At 50.1% G+C, this 23,492-nt stretch overlaps 1 protein-coding gene across 1 annotated transcript in view; it reads right to left on the reverse strand.

Moving 5' to 3' along the window:
* Positions 1-1,031: 1,031 nt before the first annotated feature.
* LOC124620296 (serine/arginine repetitive matrix protein 1-like) overlaps positions 1,032-23,492 on the reverse strand; it is a 92,646-nt gene continuing 70,185 nt past the window's right edge. Inside the window, exons 6-9 of the mRNA XM_047146968.1 lie at positions 21,830-21,834; positions 19,998-20,166; positions 5,078-5,236; positions 1,032-1,194 (exon numbers count right to left, since the gene is read on the reverse strand). Of these exons, the coding sequence (XP_047002924.1) occupies positions 1,032-1,194; positions 5,078-5,236; positions 19,998-20,166; positions 21,830-21,834 (496 nt within the window). The remainder of the gene's footprint in view (positions 1,195-5,077; positions 5,237-19,997; positions 20,167-21,829; positions 21,835-23,492) is intronic.

The raw sequence follows: 23,492 nt of genomic DNA on the forward strand, positions 1-23,492 counted from the left end.
CAAAGTCCACAGTGCTGAAACTTGTGAAGTTCGCTGTCTATACCAAATTTGGTTGAAATCGATCCACGAGTTTTTGAGATCTCTACATGCCAATATGACGTTTCATATATAAAGTCATTCTGTTTCATGCAGTTCAGTCTCTCCATTCTCCCCTTAACCTACATTAGTTTTCAGATCTGCGTTTGGTATCAAACATTTCGAGCAGTAAAGATAATCCAGTTTCTCTCAGAGGATATGTGCAAATGTTTTGCAAAGAAATATCGTCAGCTTACTGCCTTTAATCTCTGCAATTCCTATCCACTTACGTGTCTGTATGGACCTCTGTATAGCTATGGTCACTACATAGAGGATACATTCAGGTCTGATAGGAAAAGTTACTTCCACATCATAATAGTGGTAACGAAATTATGTTCAGTTTATCTTCTGTGGAAAAGGCAGCGTGTGTGTTATAAAAATGGGAAGATATGAAAATGATGCCATTTATTGACTAATCAAAGCTAAGATATCAAATTCGTTTAGAGAGGAAAATAAACTGCGTCAGCTTATAAAAATGAGTTACAGTTCCTGAAAATGCGAAGCTACGAAATAGCTGTAAAATCTGCGAGTAACTAGAAGCAGGTAGCCAGTCCCACACTAATAAAAGGCAAAACAGGAGTTCATAACGATGTTTAAGTACGTATCCAAGCTGCCTAAAATATCTTTACTTTCTGACGAATCGTATTGTCGTATCATGGATGTTTTGCTTTTATTGCAGATCTCCCTCTCTCTCTCTTCATAAAATTGTCCTCTTAATTTGTTCCACATTGAGAACAGTACCACGAAATCGTCTTCAGTAAAAATGATAGAACAAGAAAATATAGAAGAAAATTACGAACATTAAAGGACTCACTTTAGCGAACACTAACTCATTAAAGCAATGTGGTTTGGAAAATAAATTTAGTCTGAAGGATTAAGGGGTGAATGACTCCATTCTAGACTACCAAAGTGGTGGATGTTTCTTTTCGGTTGGTAGTCGCGTTTAGCAGACAGCTTTACACGGCACGACGGGGAGGTGGGCCACCGCCGGCGCCTGTTGTCCGTCTGCTGGAGCCTTCAGACTCTCCAGATTCTCCAGACTCTGGAGACTGCGCGAGGGCGTCTGCCAAGGCGGCGGGATCCAGGAACCCCAGCTGGGGTGGCGCCTCCCGCTGCTCCCTGCAACGTGTGTCAACAACTCGCGTGAACCGACGCTCTGCGTGGAGCAAGTTCTATTGTAGACTGAAATGTCATGTACAGCTGTCTACAGGGGAATTTTGTAATATATACTGATCAGACAGAACATTATGACAACCGACCTACTATCGATATAAATACCACCAGGCGGTGGAGTAACCTGGCGACGAATGACTGCTACTCAGACACACGCACACTGTATGTAGTATGTCAGCGTGGTGTGTGTGTGTGTGTGTGTGTGAGTGTGAGTGTGAGTGTGAGTGTGTGTGTGTGTGTGTGACACCTCCCTTCAGCGACCTACCAAGGCATCATTGCTTCCATGCCACGACGCATCACCGCTGCGATTCGTGCCAGAATAGGACATACCGGCTATTAGTTGGGTGGCCGTAAAGTTCTGCAACTGGCTGATCAGTGTGTTATGACTGTCTTACGTTCTATGAGCAACATAGACATGTCCAGCATTGTCTTGACAGTCTTGTTAAATTCAACTCTTCTCTTCACAAATCACGATTGCCAGTGACGCAATAGAGGAAATAAGTTTGTTACGGCGCTTCTAAATTTGTTAATGTTTTGTTTGGTTGCACGCTAACACCTAGAAAAAGGAAGTACTGTATCCTAAGCGATATCAACTACGTATTTGAGTACATCGAAAATTGTCTGATGTGTGTTTGACCTTTGTTGAAATTTTACGTTACTGTCTTCGTAGACAGCGTTATTTGCGTCTCAGGAGGGTTTCACATAGAGGAAATTCCACCCATCACTTGATTGAGAAATTCTATATTTGAAGCAAGCAACCATTCATATTGGGCACACGATACAATTTTGCAAATATTTTGGTCACACTTTTTTCATCATTATGCGTTTCGATACATCAGAACACAGCTGTGACGAGAACAAGACCTACATTATAAGAAAGTCTACTCTTCATCCCTAATATAGCAATTTCTGCTCATACAGTAAAATACGGAGGAAAGGTCACGAGATTGAGCACAATACTCAGAAAATGGGACACTCATGCTTGTACGATTACTTTTTGTTGGTATTTTAATGTTTTCAGATGCTAAATATGGGTTGTGTGATGTCATTTTCTGTTGCTTTGAGATTCACTCTTTCTGGCGTCTTTTCATACTCCCATTCCCTGTCACTTAACACCTCATATTCCACCCTTTCCCTAATCATGTTTATCTTTCAATATTTCTATAGATGATACGTTTATGCTGCTAGCAAATAACTATGTAACCTCTATGTTTTTTGATTTTACGCCACTGTCATTTACGTTTCACACTGTTACTCTTTCACATACTGGTTTCTGAACGTTGGGCGCATGTTTTTACTTATAGCCTTGAACATACGCTTTTCTGCACCCTCATTTAAGGTATCCTTTAAGGTTTTGCTCTTACTAATGTACATTTTAACCCATTGGTTTTATAGCCAGGTAGTACGTTTGTAATTTTGGCAATACGATTTTTCGGTACGTTGGGCATTACTGTAGTTTTCCTAGTGGATTTGTCACAGCCGGGTTGTAAAACATCAAAACAAATGTGTTAGCCATTGTACTAATGGTGCACTGTTCCGTTTCTGCGCCTATGTTTAATTTATATGCAATGCTGTCCACGTCTGCATTTGTACTACGTTTATACACTCGTCTGGCTTCTTTCGTTGTTACTTCAGGTAACAGTACGCCGTTGACTTTTTCTTTTACATACTAGAGGTTTTTCATAGCACCCATTATTTGGTATTAAATTTATTATCTATACGACATAACACCATCTGGCGTCTGTAATATTTTCATCATCGGTAAGTTATCTGTGCGCAGTGAGCTTGGCACTTGACTCCACTGGTATGGAAATTATTTTCAGTGATTTGTGTGCTCACTTTTGTGATCTTTGCTTTGTGTTTTATTCCAAGTGTAAGTAGAAAATACTCTATTATAATTGGCAAAAATTAATTACATTTCTTATAATGTATTTGTCGTTCTCGCCACACCTGTTTTATGATGTATCGGAGCCACAGATAGTGAATAAATTTACGACCAAGACTATTTCCTACGCGAAATTCTACCTGGTACAAATTGCAGTAATATCCGATTGTGCCTCGAATTATCAGTCTAGTGCTCTTATTGGCAGCTGCTCCTAACGTGGAAAATGCAAGGCTGCGTACTCGCGCCATACAAGCATTTATGAGTGAAAGTGTGAGCACACGTGAAGAGAGAGCTCCACAAATACTCAATCGCAGGCAGAGGGCAGGGAACACCGCAATGCACTGGTAATGTAAAGGCCACTAGTCATCTAAACCTGCCACCAACTGATGCCCAAATAACTGGACGCCACTTAAGCATTACTACAAGGAGTCTACGCGACACCATTATACACTACTGGCCACTAAAATTTCTACACCAAGGAGAAATGCAGATGATAAACGGGTATTCATTTGACAAATATACTGGAAATGACATGTGATTACATTTTCACGCAATTTGGGTGCATACGTCCTGAGAAATCAGTACCCAGAACAACCACTTCTGGCCGTAATAATGACCTTGATTCGCCTGGGCATTGAGTCAAACAGAGCTTGGATGGCGTGTACAGGTGCAGCTGCCTATACAGCTTAAACACGATCCCACAGTTCATCAAGAGTAGTGACTGGCGTATTGTGACGAGCCAGTTGCTCAACCACCATTGAACAGACGTTTTCAGTTTGTGAGATCTGGAGAATTTGCTGGCCATGGCAGCAGTCTTACGTTTTCTCTATCCAGAAAGGCCCGTACAAGACCTGCAACATGACGTCGTGAATTATCCTGCTGAAATGTATGGTTTCGCAGGGATCGAATGAAGAGCAAAGCCACGGGTCGTAACATTTGAAATGCAACGTCCACTGTTCAAAGTGCCGTCAATGCGAACAAGAGATAACCGAGACGTGTAAGCAATGGCACCCCATACCATCACGCCGGGTGATACGCCAGTATGGCGATAACGAATACACGGTTCCAATGTGCGTTGACCGCGATGTCAACGAACACGGATGCGACCATCATGATGCTGTAAACAGAACCTGGATTCATACGAAAAAATGACATTTTGCCATTCGTGCACCCAGGTTCGTCGTTCAGTACACCATCGCAGGCGCTCCTGTCTGTGATGCAGGAGTCAAGGGTAACCGCAGCCATGGTCTCCCAGCTGAAAGTCCATGCTGCTGCAAACGCCATCGAACTGTTCGTGCAGATGGTTGTCGTCCTGCAAACGCCTCCATCTGTTGACTCAGGGATCGAGACGTGGCTGCACGATCCGTTACAGCCATGAGGATAAGATGCCTGTCATCTCGACTGCTAGTGATACGAGGCCGTTGGGATCCAGTGCGGCGTTCCGTATTACCCTCCTGAACCCACCGATTCCAAATTCTGCTAACAGTCATTGGATCCCGACAAACGCGAGCAGCAATGTCGCGGTACGATAAACCGCAATCGCGATAGGCTACAATCCGACCTTTATCAAAGTCGGAAATGTGGTGGTACGCATTTCTCCTCACACGAGGCATCACGACAACGTTTCACCAGGCAACGCCGGTCAACTGCTGTTTGTGTATGAGAAATCGGCTGGAAACCACGTAAGTGTTGCCACCGGCGCCAACCTTGCTGTGATATGCAAATGATTAGCTTTTCAGAGCATTCGCACATCATCTTCCTGTCGGTTAAATTTCGCGTCTGTAGCACGTCGTCTTCGTGGTGTAGCAATTTTAATGGCCAGTAGTGTAAGTAACTAATTTCTCTAACGTTAGTTATTACCACGTACACATTCACCACTACCAAAGTAGTACACATCTCTAGGACGGTGGTCACACTGAGCGCACAGCGGCAGGTCGGCGTTACCTGTTTGCCGGGGAGGACGCGTCCCCTGGTGGGTGGCTGGCGGCTCCTCTGGTCTGGTCCGACGGCTTGAGAGCGTCCGCCAGCGCCTCGGGGTCGAAGTACCACCGCAGAGGAAAAAGAGAGCCGCCGGGCAGGGCTGGCCAGGGCGTCCTCTGCTCCCTGCAATGCAGCACACTCGCGTAGAGCGACGATGTTGATTGGTTGGTTGGTTGAGGTTTAAGGGACCAAACAGCTAGGTCATCAGTCCCTTGTTTCAGATATGCGCCATTCCGCTAATGGGACAACTCAGTAAAGTCAGAACAATAAAACGGAAAAGGGAAAAACTTAAAAAGGCAGTCATGTTGTCATTGGTAAAAAACAAAATGAGGGAAGTCGGCAAGAGAAGGAACCCAACACTGAAGCAGCATAGGCAAGACCACCTGTGGCTTAAAAGGTACAACTGCTATAATGTAGAAAGAACGTATGGGAATCGAAAGATTAACCAAGCCCTAAAAAAAGGGCAAAAACAGAGTAAAAGGGGAAGAAAAGAGAAATTCGGTCAGGGAGGTGAATCAGGAATCTCTGAACACTGCTTTCAGTGGGAGACACCCAAACACTCACCGCCCTGCCCCAACACCAGAGAGATTAAAAACCTTAAAACTGAGAATAAAAACCACTTTCCCAGAGGAAACCGAGAACCAGAGAGATCATCCGGGAATCGTCAGCCAACATCAAAGGTAAAGTGTGGGGGAGCCTATACTTAGCACGCAGAACCAAAAGAAGGGGGCATTCAACCAAAATGTGAGCTACTGGAAGGTTCCACGACCACATAGTGTGGGGTGGCTCATCACGCAAAAGAAAACCATGGGTCTACAGAGTGTGACCAACGCAGAGACGACACAGTGTGGTCGAGTCCTTTCGGGAGATGCGAAAGGAAGAACGCCACGGGCCTGGTGTCACCTTAATTGCACGAAGTTTAAGAGACAGGGGAGTAGCCTCCCAAGAATTGGCCCATGACTGTGCGCAGTGGGATTTGATGTGAAGCCGCAAATCCGCTGCAGGAGGGGCTACAGAAAACGGGGGGTAAGTAACTGCTCCCCAAGCCAAACGATCAGCGAGCTCATTACCCGGGATACCCACATGGCCAGGGACCCAAAGTCAACAGAACAAGCAGCACGGTGAATATCAGGGAGATGGTCATGGATGGCAGAGACCAAGGGATGGCGCGAAAAACACCGGTCAATGGCAAGTAGGCCACTCATCGAGTCCGTGCATAACAAAATGCGGTTGTGTTGGGACTGTTTAATAAAGGTAAGGGCCTGGGAAATTGCCATCAATTCCGCAGTAAACACCCCACATGTAGGTGGCAGCAGATGACTTTCCGTTCCAACAGAGGACGCGAAGGCATACCTAACACGATCAGCAGATTTAGAGCCATCAGTGTAAGAAAACAAGAGCATCCCGAAACTCCCACAAAATCTGGCGGAAAAAGGAACGGAACACCACCGAGGGGATGGAATCTTTCGGACCGCGGCGGAGATCCATCCGAATTCGAGGCCGAGGAACTAACCATGGAGGGGTGGAGGGGAGGGAGCGAGGAAGACAGGACAAAGAAGCAAGCCGAAAATCACGGCAAAGAGACGCAAGGCGCAGCCCAACCGGTAAACCCGCCCGAGGGCGGGAGTCGGGTGGGCGACGTCCATGGTCTGGGAACACGATAGAATAGGAAGGATGAGTGGGAGAGGAACGGATATTGAGTGCATAAGACACCAGAAGCTGGGACCGCCGAACAGAAAGGGGGGGGGGGATCCCAGCTTCAACCAGGAGACTATCAACAGGGCTAGTAGGGAAGGCACCGGTGGCCAAACGGATACCACGATGGTGGACTGGATCCAGCACGTGCAGTGTGGAAGGAGCAGCTGAACCATAAACTTGACAACCATAGTCCAAGCGAGACAGAACTAGAGCATGATAAAGACGGAGGAGGAGGGAACGGTCCGCACCCCAAGAGGAGTGGGCAAGGAAGCGAAGGGCATTGAGTTTACAGAAACATCCTACCTTCAGGAGTCTGATATGGGGCAGCCAAGTGAGCTTGTTGTCGAAAAGAAGACCCAGGAAACGAAACTATGGGACCACAGGCAATCGTTGTGCAGCGAGATAGAGCTCTGGATCAGGGTGGATCGTAGTACGGCGACAGAAGTGGACCACCCGCGATGTTAAAGGAGAGAATTGAAACCCGTGTGAGAGGGCCCATGCAGAGGCACGCCGTATAGCTACCTGGAGCTGCCGTTCTGCAGATGCCATCGAAGAGGAACTAACCCAAATGCAGAAATCATTCACATACAGGGCAAGGGCGACCAAGGGACCGACAGAGGCCACAAGTCCATCGATAGCGATTAGCAAAAGGACACTCAAGACAGAACCCTGTGGGATGCCCGTCTCCTGGGTCCATGGAGAACTAAAAGCAGTACCAACTCGAACTCTGAATGACCGATGGATCAGGAACTGGCGGATAAAAATCGGGAGTGGGCCCCGAATACCCCACTGATGAAGGGTAAGTAAGATGTGACGGCGCCAGGCCGTGTCATAGGCCTCGCGAAGGTCAAAAAACACTGCAACCAAATGGCGGCGCTGAGAAAAAGCCTGCCGAACTGCGGATTCCAAGCGAAGTAAATGATCGATTGGAGACCGTCCCTCTCGAAAGCCACACTGGTAAGGCGACAATAGATCCCGAGATTCGAGGACCCAATTGAGCCGACGGGCTACCATCCGTTCAAGTAACTTACAAACAACATTGGTCAAACTAATTGGCCAATAGCTGTCAACAGATAGGAGGTTCTTACCAGGCTTAAGGACAGGAACCACAATGCTATCCCGCCACTGAGAAGGGAAGTCACCCTGGAGCCAGATACGGTTAAACACCTGAAGAAGATGTTGCCATTGTGGAGCACTGAGATGTTGAAGCAGTTGGTTATGAATGGAATATCGGCTAGGGGCCGTATCATGAGAAGAAGACACAGCAGAAAGAAATTCCCATTCAGTGAAAGGTTCGTTGTAAGATTCTGACTCACAAGGGGTGAAACATAAGGTGGAAGCTTCAGCCCGCTGCTTTTGATGAAGGAAAGCAGCTGGATAGGAGGCCGACGCTGATGCCACTGCAAAATGGGTAGCAAGATGTTCTGCGAGAACTAATGGGTCCGTACAAATGCCATCTGGGAGGTGAAGGCCTGGGAGGGTGGACTGCCGATGGCAACCTTGGAGAGAGCGAAGTGTAGCCCATACCCGTGACAGAGGGACAGTGGAACCAAGGGAAGAAACGAATCGTTCCCAACATATCCGCTTGCTCTCTTTGATTAAATAACGGGCTTTAGCGCGAAGGCGCTTAAAGGTAGAAAGGCTGGCTACAGATGGGTGCCTCTTAAAGTGTTGCAAAGCTCGACGGCGATCACGGATGGCAATGGCAATGGCCGTACTCCACCACGGGACTTGCCGACGACGAAATTGTCCAGATGAGCGCGGGACAGCAAGGTTAGCAGCGCGAACAATCGCGTCAGACGCGTCACGTAGGACGTCATCAATACAACCCGACAAAGAGGGAGAAAACTCGACCTGTGCAGTATATAGAGGCCAATCGGCGCGGTGGAAAGACCAACGAGGTAACCTGTCCATCGGGGAGCGGGAAGCGAGAAGCGAGCGTGATAATCAACGGGAAATGGTCACTATCACAAAGGTCGTCGTGTGGTGACCAGTGTAATGAAGGGAGGAGAGAGGGAGAAGAAAGAGAAAGATCAATGGCAGAAAAGGTACCATGACCAGCACTAAAATGATTAGGGGAGCCATCATTAAGGAGGCACAGGTCGTGGTCTGCAATAAATTGGTCTATAAGAAGACCTCGTCTAGATGGAAGAGCACTGCCCCACAAAGGATGATGAGCATTAAAATCCCCAAGGAGGAGGAAGGGAGGAGGAAGTTGCTGAAGAAGGGTGGTTAAGGCAGCAGGTGTAAGTGTCCTGTCAGGAGGGAGATAAAGATTGCAAACTGTGACTGTAGAGTCTAAGTGGACCCTAACAGCAACCGCTTCCAATGTAGTTTGGAGAGGAATCTACGTGCTAGCAATGTCTGTACGGACCAACGTACAAACGCCACCAGAAGCCCGCAAGGGTCCGACCCGATTTCGACAGAAAACACGGAACCCACGGAGGGTCGGTGAGTGAGCATCAGTAAAATGAGATTCCTGGAGAACCACACAAGCTGCAGAGTAGGACGAAAGAAGGGATTTCAATTCTGGAAGGTGACGATAGTATCCATTACAATTCCATTGGAGAACCACAGAACGATGGTTTAAATGGGGGCTGAACACGCTAAATCCAGTCATACCGCCGGGTCCCCACCCGTCACCGACAAGGAGGGGGCGACATCCATGAACGACAGGTCAGAATCCGGTTGTGAAGTCGGGGAAGGGACCTCCGGTGACACCAGAGGCTCTTTGTCCCGGGACTTATGATTCTTCTTCCGTTCAGGCTGAGATCGAGGAGGGCTGTGTGGCATGAAGGAGCCAGCTGCAGCAAGATCAGGAACAGAAAGAGACCGGGCGACCTGGGGGCCGACAGACCACGGCTCTCGCGGTCGCCGCGCGGCAGCAGACCTTTGACCTGGAAGGAGCTGGGAAGGGGCATCCCGGGAGAGGAGCCCTTGAACGGCAGACGCCGAAGGAGTGGGACACTTCTCCAGCTGGGGAGGGGGAGCAGCGCCCATAGGAGAAGGTGTGGGAGCCGCAGGGGAGGGGGGAGGAGAGGGGTCCGGGATGGGGGTAAGGAAGGGGGAGGAAGGGGTTAAGATGTAACCAAGGCGTAACTACATGTCATGGACACTGGGTGATGTCGTGTATATTTCTTATAGGCCTCAGTGTAGGTTAAACGATCGAGGGACTTATACTCCTGTATCTTTTTCTCCTTCTATACCGGGCAATCTGGTGAACGTGGAGGATGACTACCATGACAATTTACACATACAGGAGGGGGAACACAGGGACTCCCCTCATGGAGTGGACGTCCACAGTCACCACAGAGAGGGGCCTGGGAACAGCGAGAAGACATGTGGCCAAAACGCAAGCACTTAAAACACCGCATAGGAGGTGGGATGTACGGCGTCACATCACAGCGATAGACCATAATCTTAACTTTCTCAGGAAGGGTATCCCCTTCAAAGGCCAGGATAAAGGCACCAGTATTAATACGATTATTTTTAGGACCCTTCTGAACACGCCGAACAAAGTGGGACAATCTCGGACGGCAGGGTGTTCAAAGTTCCTCATCAGTTTGAAGGATGAGGTCCCAGTGAAAAATCACACCTTGTACCATATTTAGAGACTGGTGGTGGGTAATGGACACAGGAATTGTGCAAAGATGGGTACAGGCATGAAGGGCCACAGATTGGGCAGCTGAAGCCATTTTCATCAGCAACGAACCGGACCGCATCTTGCTCAGGGAGTCCACTTCGCCAAACTTGTCTTCAATGTGTTCCACAAAGAATAAAGGTTTGACACTGGTGAAAGTATCTCCATCAGTCCTGGTGCAAACTAGATAATGGGGGAAAGGTTTTGCCCATAGACGACGGGCCTGACCCTCCTCCCAGGGGGTAGCCACGGAAGGGAAGGCCGAAGGGGCAAGAGAAGCAGCACTTGAGGAATCAGTTCCACGCAGAGAGACGGCCGCAGAAGAACAGCCAGAGTTTTGGAGCCGTATACGTTTCATCTGCATATAGTCCGCCCTGATACCACCCACTCCGATCAGGGGCTCTCCTCACAGGCGCCACCCAGCCACAGCAAAGGCCGTCTGGCACGGTGGCCATTGCCGGGAGTTCCGATGCTCCAGGATGACGAGCAACCACTCCAAGGCATGCATGAGGTGGTCACAGCTCAGGTATCAGAAGTGTGATCCCTGTGTGTTCAGGGGGCTCAACCAAAAGGGTACATAGCGACCCCACCACACGGGCTGGCTACCGTGCTGGCTATGCACCCTAGCATCAGACAACGACGTGAAAGAAAAGGTGGAATGTACTAGGAGGGCGCACGTCGGAGACACTAGGTAAGGTGCTCTTTCCCAAATTGCTCACACTACGGAGGAGAAATTTTGTAATGGAGGTCAAACCTCAGAGGGGGACCAAGGAATGCCAAAAGGAGGAGATGACGCAACAAAGCCGGAGTGTAAAACCAACAGAACCAGGAGGATTGCGGGGGGGGGGGGGGAACCGAGCACGGAGGGAGGGGAGAGGAGCACGGAGGGAGGGGAGAGGAGCACGGAGGGAGGGGAAAGGAGCACGGAGGGAGGGGAAAGGAGCACGGAGGGAGGGGAAAGGAGCACGGAGGGAGGGGAAAGGAGCACGGAGGGAGGGGAAAGGAGCACGGAGGGAGGGGAAAGGAGCACGGAGGGAGGGGAAAGGAGCACGGAGGGAGGGGAAAGGAGCACGGAGGGAGGGGAAAGGAGCACGGAGGGAGGGGAAAGGAGCACGGAGGGAGGGGAAAGGAGCACGGAGGGAGGGGAAAGGAGCACGGAGGGAGGGGAAAGGAGCACGGAGGGAGGGGAGAGGAGCACGGAGGGAGGGGAGAGGAGCACGGAGGGAGGGGAGAGGAGCACGGAGGGAGGGGAGAGGAGCACGGAGGGAGGGGAGAGGAGCACGGAGGGAGGGGAGAGGAGCACGGAGGGAGGGGAGAGGAGCACGGAGGGAGGGGAGAGGAGCACGGAGGGAGGGGAGAGGAGCACGGAGGGAGGGGAGAGGAGCACGGAGGGAGGGGAGAGGAGCACGGAGGGAGGGGAGAGGAGCACGGAGGGAGGGGAGAGGAGCACGGAGGGAGGGGAGAGGAGCACGGAGGGAGGGGAGAGGAGCACGGAGGGAGGGGAGAGGAGCACGGAGGGAGGGGAGAGGAGCACGGAGGGAGGGGAGAGGAGCACGGAGGGAGGGGAGAGGAGCACGGAGGGAGGGGAGAGGAGCACGGAGGGAGGGGAGAGGAGCACGGAGGGAGGGGAGAGGAGCACGGAGGGAGGGGAGAGGAGCACGGAGGGAGGGGAGAGGAGCACGGAGGGAGGGGAGAGGAGCACGGAGGGAGGGGAGAGGAGCACGGAGGGAGGGGAAAGGAGCACGGAGGGAGGGGAAAGGAGCACGGAGGGAGGGGAAAGGAGCACGGAGGGAGGGGAAAGGAGCACGGAGGGAGGGGAAAGGAGCACGGAGGGAGGGGAAAGGAGCACGGAGGGAGGGGAAAGGAGCACGGAGGGAGGGGAAAGGAGCACGGAGGGAGGGGAAAGGAGCACGGAGGGAGGGGAAAGGAGCACGGAGGGAGGGGAAAGGAGCACGGAGGGAGGGGAAAGGAGCACGGAGGGAGGGGAAAGGAGCACGGAGGGAGGGGAAAGGAGCACGGAGGGAGGGGAAAGGAGCACGGAGGGAGGGGAAAGGAGCACGGAGGGAGGGGAAAGGAGCACGGAGGGAGGGGAAAGGAGCACGGAGGGAGGGGAAAGGAGCACGGAGGGAGGGGAAAGGAGCACGGAGGGAGGGGAAAGGAGCACGGAGGGAGGGGAAAGGAGCACGGAGGGAGGGGAAAGGAGCACGGAGGGAGGGGAAAGGAGCACGGAGGGAGGGGAAAGGAGCACGGAGGGAGGGGAAAGGAGCACGGAGGGAGGGGAAAGGAGCACGGAGGGAGGGGAAAGGAGCACGGAGGGAGGGGAAAGGAGCACGGAGGGAGGGGAAAGGAGCACGGAGGGAGGGGAAAGGAGCACGGAGGGAGGGGAAAGGAGCACGGAGGGAGGGGAAAGGAGCACGGAGGGAGGGGAAAGGAGCACGGAGGGAGGGGAAAGGAGCACGGAGGGAGGGGAAAGGAGCACGGAGGGAGGGGAAAGGAGCACGGAGGGAGGGGAAAGGAGCACGGAGGGAGGGGAAAGGAGCACGGAGGGAGGGGAAAGGAGCACGGAGGGAGGGGAAAGGAGCACGGAGGGAGGGGAAAGGAGCACGGAGGGAGGGGAAAGGAGCACGGAGGGAGGGGAAAGGAGCACGGAGGGAGGGGAAAGGAGCACGGAGGGAGGGGAAAGGAGCACGGAGGGAGGGGAAAGGAGCACGGAGGGAGGGGAAAGGAGCACGGAGGGAGGGGAAAGGAGCACGGAGGGAGGGGAAAGGAGCACGGAGGGAGGGGAAAGGAGCACGGAGGGAGGGGAAAGGAGCACGGAGGGAGGGGAAAGGAGCACGGAGGGAGGGGAAAGGAGCACGGAGGGAGGGGAAAGGAGCACGGAGGGAGGGGAAAGGAGCACGGAGGGAGGGGAAAGGAGCACGGAGGGAGGGGAAAGGAGCACGGAGGGAGGGGAAAGGAGCACGGAGGGAGGGGAAAGGAGCACGGAGGGAGGGGAAAGGAGCACGGAGGGAGGGGAAAGGAGCACGGAGGGAGGGGAAAGGAGCACGGAGGGAGGGGAAAGGAGCACGGAGGGAGGGGAAAGGAGCACGGAGGGAGGGGAAAGGAGCACGGAGGGAGGGGAAAGGAGCACGGAGGGAGGGGAAAGGAGCACGGAGGGAGGGGAAAGGAGCACGGAGGGAGGGGAAAGGAGCACGGAGGGAGGGGAAAGGAGCACGGAGGGAGGGGAAAGGAGCACGGAGGGAGGGGAAAGGAGCACGGAGGGAGGGGAAAGGAGCACGGAGGGAGGGGAAAGGAGCACGGAGGGAGGGGAAAGGAGCACGGAGGGAGGGGAAAGGAGCACGGAGGGAGGGGAAAGGAGCACGGAGGGAGGGGAAAGGAGCACGGAGGGAGGGGAAAGGAGCACGGAGGGAGGGGAAAGGAGCACGGAGGGAGGGGAAAGGAGCACGGAGGGAGGGGAAAGGAGCACGGAGGGAGGGGAAAGGAGCACGGAGGGAGGGGAAAGGAGCACGGAGGGAGGGGAAAGGAGCACGGAGGGAGGGGAAAGGAGCACGGAGGGAGGGGAAAGGAGCACGGAGGGAGGGGAAAGGAGCACGGAGGGAGGGGAAAGGAGCACGGAGGGAGGGGAAAGGAGCACGGAGGGAGGGGAAAGGAGCACGGAGGGAGGGGAAAGGAGCACGGAGGGAGGGGAAAGGAGCACGGAGGGAGGGGAAAGGAGCACGGAGGGAGGGGAAAGGAGCACGGAGGGAGGGGAAAGGAGCACGGAGGGAGGGGAAAGGAGCACGGAGGGAGGGGAAAGGAGCACGGAGGGAGGGGAAAGGAGCACGGAGGGAGGGGAAAGGAGCACGGAGGGAGGGGAAAGGAGCACGGAGGGAGGGGAAAGGAGCACGGAGGGAGGGGAAAGGAGCACGGAGGGAGGGGAAAGGAGCACGGAGGGAGGGGAAAGGAGCACGGAGGGAGGGGAAAGGAGCACGGAGGGAGGGGAAAGGAGCACGGAGGGAGGGGAAAGGAGCACGGAGGGAGGGGAAAGGAGCACGGAGGGAGGGGAAAGGAGCACGGAGGGAGGGGAAAGGAGCACGGAGGGAGGGGAAAGGAGCACGGAGGGAGGGGAAAGGAGCACGGAGGGAGGGGAAAGGAGCACGGAGGGAGGGGAAAGGAGCACGGAGGGAGGGGAAAGGAGCACGGAGGGAGGGGAAAGGAGCACGGAGGGAGGGGAAAGGAGCACGGAGGGAGGGGAAAGGAGCACGGAGGGAGGGGAAAGGAGCACGGAGGGAGGGGAAAGGAGCACGGAGGGAGGGGAAAGGAGCACGGAGGGAGGGGAAAGGAGCACGGAGGGAGGGGAAAGGAGCACGGAGGGAGGGGAAAGGAGCACGGAGGGAGGGGAAAGGAGCACGGAGGGAGGGGAAAGGAGCACGGAGGGAGGGGAAAGGAGCACGGAGGGAGGGGAAAGGAGCACGGAGGGAGGGGAAAGGAGCACGGAGGGAGGGGAAAGGAGCACGGAGGGAGGGGAAAGGAGCACGGAGGGAGGGGAAAGGAGCACGGAGGGAGGGGAAAGGAGCACGGAGGGGAAAGGAGCACGGAGGGGAAAGGAGCACGGAGGGGAAAGGAGCACGGAGGGGAAAGGAGCACGGAGGGGAAAGGAGCATGGAGGGGAAAGGAAATGCAGCCCGGGAGAGAAAGAAGGCTGCAATGGCTCGAGCCCCGTGCTCGCCATGCACGTATCCACAGAAGAGTTGTGGACCCCCTGGGGAGGGGGGGGGGGGACGATGTTGAGATCTTCCTGCATCTACGTGGAACTCTTAACCTATGCTACATTCTAAGAGGACTTAATTCTTACACGTCCAATGTGACTTGGGCCTCACCAACTCATTTGCTCCCAGGGGATCGTTATGTCCCACTTTTGTGTAGTGTGGTAGTTTACTAACCATTTGAACCCTAAATGTCCCTTTGAGGGCACCTGAAACATGTTGCCGCCGCCTCTCTAGAGTAGTGTACCTGGTAAATGAAATGATCGTGTAGCATTGATGACCGGAACGCCCCAACCAGCGAAGTTTGGCCGCCGAGCTGCAAGTCTTATTTCAGTTAACGCCACACTGGGCGACTTGCATGACAGTGATGAATGATTAGGACAACGCGATACCCAGCCGAGGAGAGGAGAAAATATCCAACCCGGCCGGAAATCTAAACTGGGCCTGCTGCACGGAGGGCGAACTTCTTACCACTCGGGCAGGCGGACAGTGTGTCAGTTCTTCTGTCGACGCGATTTAGAGTTTTAAGAGGCAGTATTCATCATTTTCATTATTTTACATTAACTGTTTCAGTCTGTTCTCACGACTGGCAGTAGTTGAAACTTGTCAGAAACTTTCGCCACAGTACTCCTTTGACTACACGAAGTCAGTGCAGTCAGCATGGAAAGTGATCCGCTACATTGGCGTATGCAGTGGTGTCAGTCTAGCATCCAGCCACCGTCACTGACAAAACACTGATGGTGCGCATCACGCCCACTGATCTTCCGGCCACGGCTGGAAACTCCCGGTTAGTGACTAGTTGTTTGGTTTGTTGGTTTCGGTGGGAGGAACAAACAGCGAGCTCATGGGTCCCTTAGCCGGCCGGTGTTGGGTCTGGAACCTATCGACCGCTACGGTCGCAGGTTCGAATCCTGCCTCGTGCATGGATGTCTCTGATTTCCTTAGGTTAGTTAGGTTTAAGTAGTTTTGAGTTGTAGGGGACTGATGACCTCAGATGTTAAGGCCCATTGTGCTCACAGTCATTTGACCCATTCATCGGTCCCGTCGCATTAAGCAAGGATGTGGAAGTAAATCGGCCGTGCCCTTTCAAGGAAACCATTCCGTTATTTGCCTGAAGCAATTTAGGGGAATTACAGTAAACCAAAATCAGGATGGCCGGACGCGGGTCTGAACCGTCGACCTCCTGAATACGAATCCAGTGTGCTGACTATTGAGCCACCTCGCTCGGTGTTCACTGGTACATGTGACTCCTGTACTGGACCGGCACATCACTTTTGTCATTCGTAAGTATTTTACTATTAGATTTCCTGTCAAAGTTATTGATGCTTGTAATCAGTAACGTCAGTAATTGCCAGGATTAAGCCGTCTACTTTTTTTATTAATCGCCCCTTTCCTATATACTGTGTAACGGTCTCCGTTACAATGAGCCAGGCTGGGCACAGAGGTCCAGACGAGCGTGTTCGGTCCGCCTTCCGAAGTATTAATCTCTCGACAAATGCAATTGTTTAAAATATTGTCACATAAATAAAGCCGATGCCAGGCGGGTGGGGGGGCGGGGGGGGGGGGGGGGGGGGTGAGACCACATGGATACTAGATTAAAAAGGTAGCACATTTACCAGGTGCCTGAATATTTTAACATAACGATTAAAATACATGCGCGGCGCGCAAAGACAGAAAACGAACTGTAAGAAATTTTATTCTTTATGATCGCACAGATAGCTGAGGGCTCAACTGGCTCGTCCAAGCACCTAGTTCAGACTAATAATGCAAGCAAGCTATCGATCTGAAATTTCGCACGGTAAAATGCGCTAAAATCCATTAATTGCACAGAAAATTCAACACAGCCTAAATTCACTCGAGGGAACAACTGATTACTGCTCAACAACACAGAAGACAAGTTCATGCCATGTGGTGCGAAGCATAAAGGAAAATTTATATTACAGGTGAAACCGAAACAATTCAAACTACTATAATAAGTATAAACATTCACATGAGAATGTAACCATGCAAGCCTACACACTTAGGAAAATCTACTGTAACGTAATGTCTGCATCACTAGACGGGAAGCCTTTGCATGCTAGTGGTTCTGGTAGCAAAAATAAAGTAACGAAAGACACTTATTAAAATTGGTAAATTGCATCATGGCCTATCTTGCGTAAACTGTGACTCATTATGAACCTATTGCTGTAATAACATGTGACCTATTATTTCAGCTAGCCTTAAGACTAAGCTCAGTCTTAAGCTACCGACCACACTCGCCAACTGCCCAGCGTCAAGTACCTAAAATAAGTACCTAAAATAAGTACCTAAAATAAGTACCTAAAATAAGTACCTAAAATAAGTACCTAAAATAAGTACCTAAAATAAGTACCTAAAATAAGTACCTAAAATAAGTACCTAAAATAAGTACCTAAAATAAGTACCTAAAATAAGTACCTAAAATAAGTACCTAAAATAAGTACCTAAAATAAGTACCTAAAATAAGTACCTAAAATAAGTACCTCTGAAAACAACGAATCTCCGCAGGTAGCCAGAACAGACCAAAGGGGTTGCTCCTGGTACCAACCTGCCTACTGTCGATAAAGACTACTTAGAAGGCACAAACCTCTTTGCTTTGACTGAACACCCAAAGTTGGCCAAACTGAACACAGCAGACAGGAAGGTCCAAACTGCAAGCTACCAATGGAAACACGAAAAAACGCATTCATTTGCACTTTCACACAGACAGTAATGAGAAGGATGGAAATCTAGCAGCACAAAATATTTTCAATGTGTATCTAATTGAGGGCTTGCATGTAAACGATTAGGTAATTTAGGTACTTTTATAGCGATGCTCTACACAGCTCTGCAATCAATATTTCGGAAACGAGTTCATTTTCAAGACTACAAAACACCGGCAATACCATGGTGTGGCCACCCACTGAACTGAAACTGACGAGGACCAGCAAACCTAGTCTTCGTCGGAGAAATCCTTGTCATTCATTGCAAGTCATCAGGAACGTCTCAGTGGAAGAGTGGCGCTAGGTTTAACACTATCGTCTGTACCACTTTTGGGACTGCGTGACTTGCGCTTAGTGACCTAGTGTGAAATCTGGAAACCTACCGATGGTTTCCCGAATCCATGCCATGAAAGATCTGTGCTGTGTGCTGGTCAAAAGGTTGTTCAGTGCGCTATTGAATACCTTGTCACTGTCATTTGTAGGAGGCGCTGTGCCCGGTACAAAATGACAAGGTAAACCAGCGGGTATTTGTATCGACAAAGCACAGCAACGAAGATGTCACATTCATCCTAAGTGGAAGACAGATACTTCATCTTATAGAAAACGAGTTGTCGAATACTTCACACAGCATGCAAAATGGCAGAAAAACAGATTGCAGTACACAGAGAGGGAGAGGAAGAGAGAGAGAGAGAGAGAGAGAGAGAGAGAGAGAGAGAGAGAGAGAGAGAGAGAGAGAGAGAGAGAGAGAGAGGAGAGAGAGAGAGAGAGAGAGAGAGAGAGAGAGAGAGAGGGAGAGGAAGAGAGAGAGAGAGGAAGAGAGAGAGAGAGAGGAAGAGAGAGAGAGAGAGGAAGAGAGAGAGAGAGAGGAAGAGAGAGAGGGAGAGGAAGAGAGAGAGAGAGAGGGAGAGAGAGAGGATGAGAAGAGAGAGAGAGAATGAGAGAAGAGAGAGAAGAGAGAGAGAGAATGAGAAGAGAGAGAGAGAATGAGAAGAGAGAGAGAGAATGAGAAGAGAGAGAGAGAATGAGAAGAGAGAGAGAGAATGAGAAGAGAGAGAGAGAATGAGAAGAGAGAGAGAGAATGAGAAGAGAGAGAGAGAATGAGAAGAGAGAGAGAGAATGAGAAGAGAGAGAGAGAATGAGAAGAGAGAGAGAGAATGAGAAGAGAGAGAGAGAATGAGAAGAGAGAGAGAATGAGAAGAGAGAGAGAGAATGAGAAGAGAGAGAGAGAATGAGAGAGAGAGAATGAGAAGAGAGAGAGAGAATGAGAAGAGAGAGAGAGAATGAGAAGAGAGAGAGAGAATGAGAAGAGAGAGAGAGAATGAGAAGAGAGAGAGAGAATGAGAAGAGAGAGAGAGAATGAGAAGAGAGAGAGGAGAATGAGAAGAGAGAGAGAGAATGAGAAGAGAGAGAGAGAATGAGAAGAGAGAGAGAGAATGAGAGAGAGAGAGAATGAAGAGAGAGAGAGAATGAGAAGAGAGAGAGAGAATGAGAAGAGAGAGAGAGAATGAGAAGATCGAGAGAGAATGAGAAGAGAGAGAGAGAATGAGAAGAGAGAGAGAGAATGAGAAGAGAGAGAGAGAATGAGAAGAGAGAGAGAGAATGAGAAGAGAGAGAGAGAATGAGAAGAGAGAGAGAGAATGAGAAGAGAGAGAGAGAATGAGAAGAGAGAGAAAGCAAAAGGAGAAAAGGAGAAGTGGTATAGTCATTGAGAACCGACATTTGGTATACATTCCTACAAAAATTTCATTTATTATAACTTAATTGATTGAATGTAATGATCATTATATTTCTCCAAGTTTCTTTATGCAGATTTCACGTTTTCGTAAAATGGTTTCCTAAATGTGTCTCGTCGCATCTACTGCCTCACGAAATAATTTTAAATATCAGGCGATAATTACAAAACTTAGTTCACTCTTTAAGAAACTAAGATTTCAGCAAACAATGTAATTATTACAGCAATTCAAGTTTGGAGAAATTAGAGTTGAGGAATGATTCGCTGAAATTTCTACTTTGTGCATATTCTAGACTACCAGAGTGGTCTATATCCTCAGGAGAGGAATGTCCAGCGGACTGCGTCTTACCGAGCAGAGTGCGATGAGCTGCTGCCGGAGACGGCGGGCGCCTGGTGAGCGGCCAGCAGCTGCTGCTGCTGCTGCTGCTGCTGCTGTTCCTCCTCCGGACGGCGCCAGAGCGTCAGCCAGCATCTCGGGGTCGAAGTAGCCCTGCACGGGCCGCGACCCCCACGCTTCCCTGGAACACGCGAGGCCTCGCGTTAGCCGGTAGACAGTGTGGCGGCCTCCCATGGCTCTCCGAGGAGCGAGCGACTCTAGCTCCCGTAGCAGTGACGCCAACACAATGTACATACGTGACCTGATATCTGGAAAGAGTGCTGCACTAAAGGCCTTACACTTCACACTCCAGGACTGGGATCAGTATGAAGTGTAAGGCGTACAAACAACCTAGAAGTGTCTGCTACATACACAACTGGCCATTAGAATTGCTACACCACGAAGATGACGTGCTACAGACGCGAAATTTTACCAACAGGAGGAAGATGCTGTGATATGCAAATCATTAGCTTTTCAGAGCCTTCACGCAAGGTTGGCGCCGGTGGCGACACCTACGACGTGCTGACATGAGGAAAGTTTCCAACCGATTTCTCGTACACAAACAGCAGTAGACCGGCGTTGCCTGGTGAAACGTTGTTGTGATGCCTCGTGTAAGGAGGCGAAATGCGTACCATCACGTTTCCGACTTTGATAAAGGTCTGATTGTAGCCTATCGCGATTGCGGTTTATCGCATCGCGACATTGCTGCTCGCGTCGGTCAAGATCCAATGACTGTTAGCAGAATATGGAATCGGTGAGTTCAGGAGGGTAATACGGAACGCCGTGCTGGATCCCAACGGCCTCGTATCACTAGCAGTCGACATGACAGGCACTTATTCGCATGGCTGTAACGGACCGTGCAGCCACGGTCTCGATCCCTGAGTCAACAGATGGGGACGTTTGCAAGACAAACAACCATCTGCACGAACAGTTCGACGTCGTTTCCAGCAGCATGGACTTTCAGCTCGGAGCCCGTGGCTGCGGTTACTTCTAACACTGCATCACAGACAGGAGCGCCTGCGATGGTGTTCTCAACGACGAACCTGGGTGCACGAATGGCAAAAACGTCATTTTCTCCGATGAATCCAGGTTCTGTTAACAGCATCATGATGGTCGCATAAATGTTTGGCGACATCGTGGTGAACGCAACATTGGAAGCGTGTATTCGTCATCGCCATACTGGCGTATCACATGGCGTGATGGTATGAGGTGTCATTGGTTACGCGTCTGTCACCTCTCGTTCACATTGACGGCACTTTGAACAGTGGAACGTTACATTTCAGATGTGTTACGACCCGTGGCTCTACCCTTCATTCGATCCCTACGGAACACTACATTTCAGCAGGATAATGCACGACCGCATGTTGCAGGTCTTGTACGGGCCTTTCTGGATACAGACCATGTTCGAGTGGTGTCCTGGCCAGCACATTCTCCAAATCTCTCACCAATTTAAAACGTCTGGTCAATTGTGGCCGAGTAACTGGTTCGTCACAATACGCCAGTCACTACTCTTTATGAACTGTGGTATCGTGTTGAAGCTGAATGGGCAGCTGTACCTGTACACGCCGTCGAAGCTCTGTTTGACTCATGCCAAGGCGTATCAAGGCAGTTATTACGGCCAGAGGTGGTGGTTCGCGGTTGAGATTTTTCAGGATCTATGTACCCAAACTGCGTCAGTTCTAGTGTAATATATTTGTCCAGTGAATACCCGCTTATTATCTACATTTGTTCTTGGTGCAGCAATTTTAATGGCCAGTCGCGTAGTTTGTGGTGTCAGAAGTGTGGTGAGACGACGAATGACATACTGCTCCTATCGACACAATTTATAGATGAACATATAAATCTTGTGTTATTCACCGTATTTCAGGTTAACTTCTTTTTACACTGTAGACAAAATTTCATTCCCCCTCCACAGCTGAGTCTGGGCTTAATTACTGGATAATCAGCTAGTTGGTAGCTATTTCATCGTAAATATAGTACACAAATTCGTTAAGAATTTGAGAAATTCAAAAAATAGTATCACATTTCGCGCTCTTCGGTAACATACGATTCAAACGTCAGTTTTTCACAAGCAATAGCCTGCTATTACCTTAAGACGCATTGCTTATGTTATTGGCTGGTTTGCTAACCGTTTCAAATATAAATATCTCATGTATTTCTTGACAAAAATTTTATTTTCTAAACTGTTACTTCAGTCCGTAGTATCGTTTTTCTAAATTTATTAATAGCTTTCGGACATCACCCATCCTCAGCACGAGTCGTTAGCATTCAATGTTAATAGCCTCAAACCTTTCAACAACTATCAGTAGCATTCATTTTAAGTTAAGTGTAATATGTGATCCAAGCAAATTACTTGAATGGAGCGTTCATAATAATTCATACTAATTCCGTTTGCTAGATTGAGGAAGAAACAAAACATTGCTTTTCGCATATTCTTGTTGTCCTCGTGCTACGTTTATACATTTATGTCGTCTGTCGCATAACGAGTGAATATTTCTTGGTAATGCATTTCGAGAGGGCAACAGACGCTGCATTAGCACCATTCCTTGGTATCTACTGTCGCAGACAGAGAATGTGGTCGACACGGGATCATACTGAGGCGGTACGGGTATTCCCGCAACCTCCTGCGATTTCCATTGGAACCAAGTCTGCTTTGAACTAACCGTTTCACGAGCAGGGATACACCAAGCTGAAGTTCGTAATAGCGACACTTTTGTCTGTTGACTTTTCTTTGGAATCTGAAGTTTTCAATAGTATCCACAGTGAGCAGTGGCTATTGTTGGAAACTTCCGAACGTCATATCAGAATAGGTTCAGTTGCTATTTGAATCACGTGCAACAGTAGTTTAGGTGCCGTGTTGAAGTGCTCCCCACTACTAAAGCCTCAAATTTATGTGAGTGTGCCTGGTGAGCGTCTTCTAGATCGTTCAAAACTTTTAGTAAATATCAAGATGATAACTCTAAAGTACGACAGCGGCGTAACCTAGGAGACATCCATGCTGCCACCGTGTTAACGTTCTGAAGCCGTCGCAACGTAACTTGACAATATGTCATTTCGCCCGCCTTTATTTCTGTGTATTATTTGCGATTTCTCCTTTTGAACGTTAAGAGGTTATTGGACTGGCAGTCACTGCTCAACAGTTTACGCACACATCGCCGCTCCTTTCAGCACCACCACAGGCATTCCACCAGATCATGCCGACAGGACGAAGATCAGTGGTTTTATATTTTCCAAATTTTCTTATGGAGCACCGTTGTCAATCAGTGTTGATTGAACTCATCTGACCGCATATCAGAAGGATCCCAGGTTTGTCTCCCGTCACGGTCACCATTATGGAAGATAAGCAAAATGAAATTACTTAATTGAGGAATCGCAGTTGCTTTAGTCCCTCTTAACCTAAATGTGCAACCATTCACTTCTAATTATGGCACACTTCCTTGTGAATTAGCGACCAGACTGGAGGGGGAG

This window comes from Schistocerca americana, chromosome 6 (genome assembly GCF_021461395.2).
Source record: "Schistocerca americana isolate TAMUIC-IGC-003095 chromosome 6, iqSchAmer2.1, whole genome shotgun sequence".
NCBI lineage: Eukaryota > Metazoa > Arthropoda > Insecta > Orthoptera > Acrididae > Schistocerca > Schistocerca americana.